Source organism: Hirundo rustica, chromosome 4 (assembly GCF_015227805.2).
Source record: "Hirundo rustica isolate bHirRus1 chromosome 4, bHirRus1.pri.v3, whole genome shotgun sequence".
Taxonomy (NCBI): Eukaryota; Metazoa; Chordata; class Aves; order Passeriformes; family Hirundinidae; genus Hirundo; species Hirundo rustica.
This window is the reverse complement of record NC_053453.1, coordinates 13,328,115-13,338,419: the sequence shown is the minus strand read 5'-3', so window position 1 is coordinate 13,338,419 and position 10,305 is coordinate 13,328,115. Positions and strand designations below refer to the sequence as shown.

Here is a 10,305-nt window from a genome sequence, read left to right as displayed (position 1 = left end):
GATCTGGCATCTCTTATATCCATGGTTCCTCTTTGTTCAACTGTCTGTTGTTCTGAGACGGGAATATGAGAACACCACTGCAAGAGCAGTTGCTTTTCACCCAGCTGTGGCCCAGCTGTGGGAGACCATGGCACCAGGAGTGGCCATGACATTGTGTTTTGCATACATGGAGTTCAGAACCTGATGTGATGCCAGGTTATGCTGTTGGGGTTTTTCCCCTAAGAAGGAAGGAAATAAGTTTGTGCAGATCAGCAGCAGGAACAGTAGTAAAGAAAAACGAGTATTCATCTGCCTGTTTGCTGGTTTCCTGGCTGAAACTACAGCTTATCTCTCCCTTCCATTAAAAAAAAAAAAAAAAAAAAAAAAAATCCCTGAATCACTGAAGGGAATGAGAATAATCAAGGAAGCAGAGCAGCTGTCCTAGAGAAATGCCCAGGAAAGTAAACGCAAAAATCTGAGTGTCTTCCTGTCATGAAAATAATGCAGTTAACTTCTTCAGGTATCAAAATGTAATGTCTGGAGGTGCCAGGTGTGCCTGCAGGTGGTTTGGTGTCAGAGTGCTAGGAAACTGCAGTTTCTTTATGTCACTGGAAAACCACCTGACTAGAAATTGAATGTGTTGTATATACAGCTAAAAAATGCAAACAATGGTGGGTTGGAGTAGCGAACATGTGCCTGCCCCTGTTGGTTCTGGAGGGTGAAGCAATGTTGTGACAACTGCCATGGGCACAGTAATGTGATAACATACTCAGAGAGTATAAATCACTCTTTCCAATCTGTATCACTGTGGTGTTCATTACACACTGGGTTCCTGATTGTGCAATGAAATAGCATTTGTCTGAAGATGATTTGTGTTTGTTAGGGAAGTTGCTCCCAAGCCAAGCCACTCCTTTGGAGCACAGCAGACTTACAGCACCATGACAGGTGTTTTTCTGAAGTGTAGGCTCCTTAGTGAAATTACTGTGGATTTCTCCACCCAGGTCCTTCACTGTATGACAAAAACTATGTATGTGAGGGACTGAATAAAATCTTCATTGACTGCCCCTGCTCAACTTCCACCAAAATTTTCTTTGCCACCTGATACCAGTCCCTTGCTGTCAAAAAACCACTTTTTTACTGTTAGGAAAGAAAACAAGCCAAGGCATGCAGTATTAAGTCATCATTTGTAATTATTTTTCTTCAGATTAAAATAATTTTATAAAATCTTGGTGAGATTGTTTGTTTTATATCAGGTTTTTATATAGCACTTACATTATACATGCTCACACTCAGAAAAGATCATTTCACCCCATGTGTTTACTGACATTATTCTTTTGAGTATATTCTACTTGATTCTGTAAAGCATTAAATGTGCCAGAGGAAATACCAAAGGTGAAGATACTGAATGCTCCTAGTGTTACAAAAGATAAATAAGCTGAAAGCATTGACAGCCTGAGATACTACAAGAAGCTGTGGGTTTTCTCCATTCCAGAACTGCTTTCAAGCCATGGTCTTTTCTACAGCAAGATAGGAGGGCAAGGAAGGGCTGAAACAAATACTGAATGAAAAGAAAATATTTTCACCTTGTACCAGCAAACATTTCTACCCTGCTGTGCTCTTCACTCATTCGGTTGCTTAGCAGGGACAGGAGACCCCATTCACTGTTGAGAAGGCACATCTGTGTATGTTGCCATTCCCAAAGGCAGTCAGAACATGTCTGCCAGTGGTGCGTCATTCCAGGAGGAAATTACCGGGGCCCATAGGAGGCAGTGGGCGTTGAATGCTTCTGTCCATGACTTTGCTTTGCTTCCTCTTCTCTCCTCCTCTTACATGCACCTGCCAAAGGTACATCTAGAATCACCCTGCCTTTGAGTCTGATTTACACGCCTTATGGCCACCATTTGTTTTACAGCCGAAAGAGAGAGAAAGATCACATCTGATTCTTAGGTCAGGGGTCAGTTGGGAGGCACCTTGAAGTCTCATGCACTCTGGCTTAATAGCAAAGCAGAGTTCATTTTGGGAGAGGAGGTCAGTTCCTGCCTTAAGGGCCTGGTGAGGATAACCCCACATCCTCAGACTCTTCTTTCTTCTTTTGCAATCTCAGTCCAGCTGGGCCTGGTGTTTCTGATTGCCATGCTGTGGGCTTGGCAGCTGGTTTTGTGCTGCAGTCAGCTCTTTCTTCTTCTCTGAAGGCTCTTTTTTGCTTGGTGCCTCTGCTCTATCCACCCCTTGACCACTGTTTTTTGTGGCACTGGGCATTACCTGCATAGCTGGCATTGGCTGAAGCAGCTCATCGCTCTTCTTCCACCTCCGGGCCCCCGACCGTGTATTGAACTCATACATTCTGCCAGTAACTTGCAAGAACAAAAAGACAACAGATTAAAATCATCCTTGCTTTAACAGATTAAGACATGGCAGTTCTCAACATTGAGATTGCAATGAGAAATGCAATGAGAAATTGGAATTCAGCTGAGCTGGGGAGGTAGCCCTGAGAGGGAAAGCCTCATTTCTGTGGGGACCTGGATGTCACAGTGGCCGCTCAGTTGAGATGTTGGCTGTTATGCCGCCATAAGAATTGTCTTTGCAGTTAGGGGAATAGGGATATTTAAAACCTTCCCATTCTGACAGATATAACTTTCTTATCACCCTATAACTCTATCCAAGTTCCAGCTACCAGGGATTTACATGGGCAGGGTAACAAACACTGTCCACAGTAAGGACAAAACTTCTGTCTTTAGCCACACTGAGCAAGACCACTGTATATGTCTGTGCCTATTTTGTCATGTAGAGCTGCCTACCAGAGGTAGAAAAACCTGCTTTGGAGCACAACCTGCTACATATATCTTCCAGGGCCACGTCAGCTCATCTGGACTGACCAGGATTTGGAGATCCAGTGAGTCTTGGCTGCATGCGCTCCTTGTCCATTTGCACAAAATGCTTCCTTCCAGGCTTGCCATCCACTTTGCCATTAACAGAGTGAAATACTGTGTGTTTCATACAAGTATATGATTCTCTCATATATATAAAATATTGCTAAATTTGTGTTGTTTAGCACATATGGCTACCTTCCCTTGTCAGAAAGATTTCTCTCTCTATTCAGGTTTTATGGGTAATTTCTACTGGAACATTAAAAGCAAATATCTTCTTCAGTTCATTGCTACCTAGAGAGAAGTAAAAAAATTGCCATGTGTCCAGTGTGATCACCTAACAGTGTAACTCAGTGTATGTTGCTAAACAGAGAATCAGGAGCTATAATTGCACTTTCTGTAATTAAACATTAGCAATAGGAGACAAACAAAAGACCATTAAAGCTTGGAAAGAAACAGTGGTTACATGTTACTAAATGTTGCAGTTTGTATCAGAATTAATGGTTTGTGACACATTAACACAATTTGAGCGACTCAAGATGAAACTGGATCTCTTTATGTTATTTTTTCTGACTGCTTACAAGGTGGGCATATTAAAGCAGCCCAGGTCAGGAAGCAGCTTCTGATCACCCCTCTTAATCATATTCAACAGATGCTGTCCCAGGTATTATTAAATATCATTTCCAAACCTTCAGTCCTCTAGGGTTTGTGATGAGCTGTGGAGAAGAGAAGGGAGAAGTGGGGAATGCACATCTCCCTGCTGTCACCAGAGAGCTGTGTTAGAGCTTAATGTTTGTGTCAGGCATGACACAAATGGTGTGGCTCTGGATGACTGTTTGGATGGGCTCAAATATCCTTAAATCCAGTATCATCAGGTTTATTAAGAAAGGGAGCCCCAGCTGTCCTGCAAGAACACTGGAAAGCAGCTCTCGCAGCAGCCTAGAAACTATTCATGTTTAATATATTACAAAGGCAGTTACACAGGGGGGAAAAAGCAGGGGTTTGGGAGCCCATTCCTCCAGATTTCTTTATAAATAGCAGGTGAGCTTGGACCTGGATCAAACCGGCCTTGAGCAGCCTTGTGGATGGGCTTAATTGCACAGTAGGGTCCCACTTGTTTGCCCAAATTGTACTGAAGTCTTCATGCCTAGTGTTTCCCATTAGCTCAAGGCATCCAACAGCCCTGAGCCAGCTAATAAGAAACACAAGTTACAGGCACTTAGGTGGAAACCGGCCAGATGAATCCAAGCCTTGAAAAAAGCTTACCTTCTTCTGGATGATTTCTAGACCTATTATTTCACACCTTTTTTCAGATCTATTTGCTAAGAACCTATTTTGTCTGATTGTCACTTTTCACCAGCCCCCCATCTCCATGCTGGGGCCCTCAGCCATTAGGCACAGGGCTGGGCACCCTAATTCCAGGCCAAGCATCTAAGTAAGGGGCTCAGGAAGGGGCTGTATTTCAGGGGAATGAGGTAAGCCAGATCAATCCTCAGTAAAACAAAAAATATTTTTCCTGTAATGAGCCCTACTGCAGAGCAGTGGCTGTCACCTGGGGAGCTGGATGAGCGTCCCAGCTCATCCTGAGGTTTGCAGCCTTTGCCTTATTTTTGCTTTTGCCAACTGGTTAATCAGATATGCTCAGAGTTCACATAGCTGGAGCCTGGTGACACAGTGGTTGTTGCCAGCTGATGGCCTTCCCTTTCCTCCCCAAGTGCCTTGGATATCCAAGAGCCTTGGATAAACAGCAGCAACACACTGTAAGGGAGGAGGTTTGTGCAGGAGCCAGTAACTCACCCACCCACTTCTCCTGGGAGAAGTTTGGGAGATGAAGGCAGCACTTCTGCAGTGACATTAATCTCCTGGCCATTTCCCAGACATGAGATGGGTGAGACCACGTAGCTATGACAGCACCAGAGCAGGAGACTTGCAACACATTCCTCCTCCCCTCCCACCTTCCTGTACCATACATTCCAGTTTAGCAGAGGAGTAGTGAACAGTCTGACCATCAGATGTGTGCTTTCAAGGGCTCTAAGCATATTCTACCATTACAAATGCTACTGAGGCACTGTCTTGATTTTCACTATTTGAGATATAACTCCCATTCTCCTCAGAAATAGCAAATTGGAAATATGAAAAGCCAAGGTTAAACCATATTTAAATGAACCTATCCAGTTTGGTTCCAGCCTAATATTCATGCCCTCTGTTAATTGCTTTTTATTACCTGGGTCTCTGGCTTCTCCATCAAAGACAGTGTTTATCTTTGTCATTGTCTGTGAAGAAACACAAAATGTGAAATGAAAACTGTGAATTAGTTAAGTCAGAAGGAGGAGCAGTGACTTGAAAATGGTGATCTACACGGATGGAGGTGGATTTGTGTGACCTGTATATTGCAGTCCTTTAGGCTGGGCCTAATCTAAACTGGCAAAAAGAGCCATTTGTGGTGTAGGGTTTAATCACTGGATATTCAAAGGAGAATTAATAAGTTCTGACATGCTAAATGCCTCCACATGTGTAACCACAAGAGGGTCTCCTCCACCCAGAGCAAGCTTGGGAATCTCCTCTCTGAAAAAAATTTGGGGAGAGGGTGTTCACTACTCAAAGTACCTTGCTTAGATTCACAGAATATCCTGAGCTGGAAGGGACCTACAAGGGTCATCGAAGTCCACCTCCTGCAAAGGACCACTCCAGGAACCACACCATGTGCCTGAGAGCATTGTGTCTATTTATGCAATTATGCAGCCATTATGAAATTATGTCTAGGAAAAGGAAGGAGCCTCAAGATCCCAGGAGCAAAGAAATATCAACAGTGGAAACATCTATGACATTTGGCTGCAAACCAAGGCCAAATGTCAAGGCCAAACTCTTTACAGCCTGGGTATGCTGGCATACCTTGCTGGTTGCACTCAGGTGGGTCAGAGCTGGCTCCACAGGTCAGTGGTGTCTCAGCAGTGCACTCCTAGCACCAGTGAAACTGGGGCACTTGTTGTCCCACCTCTGCAGCGAGTGTCCCTGTCATTGTTGTGGGCACAGCCTGCCTGACCTCCCAAGCACAGCTGTTTGGCACTTGGAAGCAAAGGGGCCCCAGTGCAGGTGAGCACCCCTCACACCTCGTGCTGCTTCCAAACACAGAGGCCAGTTGGGACAATGAAGTGTTTTGCACTTGAGGGCAATCATTTTTTCCTTGCCTATTATTTTTGTATTCTCTTTGGAAAAGAGATACCATTCATAGAAAGGGTCATATGATCATATTGCATATGGGCCTGGCAAAACTAGGGTTTCTTTTGAGACCAGCAGTACTTACCATAACCACTTCTTTCTTAGCCTTCTTCTTTTCTACAGAAAGGCAAATGAACATTGTTAATAATCGGCATTTTCTGATAGTGATTGTAGATACTAAAGTCAAGGCTTCCTCAAAGAAATAGACATTCCTTTTACTCAAATGCTGAGACATCTTAAATGAGTCTTTTTTTTTCTCAAATGCTGAGCAAAAATCCACAGTTGCCAGTGGCTAATCAAAAGACTAGCCTTGAAAAGTCAGTAACAAGTGAATAGCAATGGTTATTAAACAAATTTCCCTTTCTAAATAATATGAACAAATATAGAAATTCACCTTTGGGAGTATCTGAACTAGAAATGCAGATTATTGTTTTACATGACTGTGGTTGCAAAACTCGTGTCAAATATCAGCTTGGAGAAAAAACATAGGAGAGCTGCATTTTCAGTCAAGTAAAATTCAGACTGAAGGACAGTTTGGTGTGCGAATTTACCACACTATTAACTCATCTCACATGCAAACAAATACAGCAGCAGCGCCATGGGCATCTCGACAGCATGGATTTCTGGATGATACCCAGCTAATTGCTATGATTTCTCCTTGCTCACTCCTTGCCAATTTGTTTAATGGCCTTTCTTTGGAGAACCGTGCCCGGCCACAAACGTGCTTTGCAACCAGGTGTGCAAAACTCTGAAGTGCTGCAGGTGAATCTCAACCTGAGCACCAATGTGAAACATGTTCTGTCTGGCCTTTGCTGCCCAGCATTTGGGGAACAGTTTTTCAGAAGGCAAAAAAGCATTCACTTTTTGGAAACCGGCCAACGCTGAAATGTCTCAGATTGGGCAACCAAGAGAACAGCTAATTTTGTGGGGTTTGTTAGTCCTGTGTTTTTTTCCAGTTGGGAGATACTGACTGAGGAAAGGGGAATTACAAAAGCAGGGTCCTACTGAGCCCACATGAGCAGTGCTTTCTAGCAGAAATGTAATGGGACTAAAAAGAACAAGTCTGCTTAAAAAACCATGCTTTTCCATGTGCAATTTATCTCCCTGCTAAGTTATATAAACCCCTTTAAAAGCACCAATACTTCAAAATAAATCTTTATATATGTGAAATAATGGTGTCAAGGGAGCAAATGAAGTGATCAGAAAACAGGGAATTAAGAGTGGAGAGGACACTTGAAGGTGCTGTAGATGGCTGGGATTATTTTTTAACAGATGGCATAAAAAATTGTGTGTGAAAAATACAGTAATCCTTTAACATCCATTTCAGAATACCAGACAACTCTGAATTTGGGGTTTGCCTAATAGTTAATAGATTTGAAGACTAAAAAGGCCATGAAATCACTTTGTCAGGCCTCCCATAATTGGCCAGGATTATTCTAATCTCAGTACCCTTCTACTGTGTCAAATTTATATCTAGAAATTAATTCACAGATTTTACATGGAATCATAAACAAGGTCCTGTTTTGAAGCATTAAAATATAGAAAAGAGGTACACACCTGGAGCATTTATCCTGTAATGAAAAGAAGATTAAGAGTGTAGTTAACAAATGTCATGATTTTCCCGACATAAAAAAAATCATGATTTTTATTCTCTTTCACTTGGCAAGAAGGATGTGTTTCCTTGAGTTCTGAGATTTGCTTGATTTATTTGGTTTCTGATTTTGCTTTCACAGAAAGCCTACACCATTTAATGCTGCCCTCAAACAGGAAAACAACCCTGAGCATTGCTCTAACACTTCCTCAAGAAGGAATGCTCTTAAAATAATAAAGTCTTATTGATGATAGCATAATGGATTTATATAATCGCAAAAAATGTATTTTCAGATATTGTCACTTTGTTCCATACTGGGAGGAAGGTCAATTTTTTGGGTCTGATGTGCTCTGAGAATACCTTTTAAAATATTTGAATGGTTATAAATGTTTTTGAAAATATAGAAATTGCTTTTTAATGGGGGACTCCAGCTCCCAATAAATCATTTGCCCAATTAATAAATTCATCAATCATTAATTAATAGATTCATTTGTCATTTTTATCACAAGTTGTTAATGTCTTGCTCACATGATTTGAACTATTGTCACAGTCATATAGTAGTTCCCCTACATTTAATGGTAACCTCTAATTGATGTCCAAATCCTGAGAATACTTGCAGAATTTATTTTTTTTCCCCCCCCATCCCATCCACTTAAAGGACTGCTTATCTTTTTTTTTGTGAAGTACAAAGTCAATTTAGAGGCAGCCTGGCTCCAGCCCACTGAGAAGGCAGCCAGAAGGGATCTCTGCACTTCCCACAGTGACTCAGAGCTGGTCCCAGGTGCTTCCATGCCTTTTGCCAAGCGTGAGCAGTTAGAGGTTAGCTTTATGGACCAGAGCCTTGGAACTGGCTTGGCAAAACTCCAGGAAATCTGCAGAAGTTTTGCCAGAACAACGAATTTGGCATGAGCAGCAATATTTGCAAAGCACAGTGGGATCTGTAGCTGAGAGGAAAATGCATCCAGCAACCACCTAGATGGAAGCTCCCTTGGAGTGGGGGTCCAATACACACCAATATATTTGTGGTCAGCACAGGCTCCGACTGAGCTTCATCAGCATAGCTGCCTTTAGAGGTTATAATTTCTTATTCCACTTCTACCTTCTGCTAATGTTAATGTTTTTTCATGGGTTCCTAAACCCACGAAAAGAAATGCCGCGGACACATTTCCTTGAGTTCATATCATTAACACCCCTGTACCTGGTAGTAGCATTTACTATCGGGCATACCGCTGTGGAAGATTTAAATGCGCCGGTTTAAATGTGCAAGTTTGAAAGCACCGATATCGTCAGGGAGCCGCCCGTGCGGCTGCCGGGCGCTGTGGGGGCCGCGCCTCGCGGGACTCACCCGGGGCCGCGGCGGGCGCGGAGCCGCGGCAGCAGCAGGAGCCCCAGGCGGCCCAGCAGCGCCAGGAGCAGCAAACTGCCCGCGCTGACCAGGAACGGCACGTACCACGCCGACGGGGAGTAGAGGTTTTCCCTTTTGGTCACAACGGTGAAGCCAGGCTTTTAAAACAAGACAAGAATGAGTTCTTCAAGGCTGCGTACTGACACCAACACCGCCTTTCATCCGGCTGAACTTCCGCGCCGAGGCACCCGGCCCGAGCTTGCCCCGGGGCCCTGCGGGTGACGGGCGCGGGGAGGCGGAGGGAGGCAGCGATCCGCGCCGTGCGCCTGCTGACCGCCGAGGCGGCTCGGATGGCTGGGATGGACCGCTGGGCCCCCGGGGCGACCAAAGGCCGGTGAAATGGAGCCCACCCAGGAGGAAAAGGGGAGGTTCCAGCTCATGTTTCAATATCTTAAAACAAGCGTGTCATGGTGGAGTTTAAAAGCCTCAGGTTGCCTGAGAGGCTGTAAGCACACTGTTGGAGGGCAGGCAAGTTCAGGGAATACTGCCGTTACTGAGATCGTGTTTTCTTGTTACCTAAGGCAAAACTGGAAGTAGGTCATCTTCACTGTGGCGATCATTCAGCCTGCTTTGTAAGAAGAGTTGAACCCTAAGGAATGCCGGTATTGTGTAAAAAGAAGCAGAACTCTTTCTTTTTTATCCACTGACTTGTTCCAGAAGGAAAAACCACACTTCCTGAGCAGTTGCAATCTCCCACATCCTCCTGAGTGTCAGGAGACACATCTCTGAGCTGGCACATCACTTGGTGCTAGCAGCTCATTCATTAAGGTCCCATCATGTGTATCCTCACACATTTCAGAAATTACTCATTTACTCTATCTAGTTCATTACCTAGTGTGGTACTATTAGTTTTTATCTTCTACTGAAGTTTTTATTTCATTTTCTGTAAGACATTTGTAATCACATTGAGTATGAAATTGAGCAGGGTATCTATTTCTTTCCAGTTTAAGGATAGTTTTAAAATAACTCATTTAGTCTTATCAAAAAAGATAGAAACTCAAATAATCAATATCACCACCACCACCACTTTATCCTCACCTGGACTGAAGTTACAAGTGACTTTTTGTGATGGGGTTTCTTTTCTACACTACCAGCTTTCCAATTTCTGACTCATCGAGTTGCTGCACTGAACAGATGTAAAGAGTAGTGATGGGAGAACTTGCTGTAATGGGAGTGTTCTTCTGGAAAATAGCCTGAAAGTGGAAGGTTGGTATCTCTGGGGAGACAGATTTAATGCTGTGGTA

At 43.5% G+C, this 10,305-nt stretch overlaps 1 protein-coding gene across 1 annotated transcript in view; it reads right to left on the bottom strand.

The window, feature by feature from the left end:
- Nucleotides 1–1,163: 1,163 nt before the first annotated feature.
- The window catches only part of CDHR3 (cadherin related family member 3), a 34,710-nt gene continuing 25,568 nt past the window's right edge, over nt 1,164–10,305 (bottom strand). Inside the window, 5 exon segments of the mRNA XM_058420183.1 lie at nt 1,164–2,333; nt 5,071–5,119; nt 6,151–6,182; nt 7,623–7,636; nt 8,972–9,159. Of these exon segments, the coding sequence (XP_058276166.1) occupies nt 2,080–2,333; nt 5,071–5,119; nt 6,151–6,182; nt 7,623–7,636; nt 8,972–9,159 (537 nt within the window). The 3' untranslated portion in view covers nt 1,164–2,079.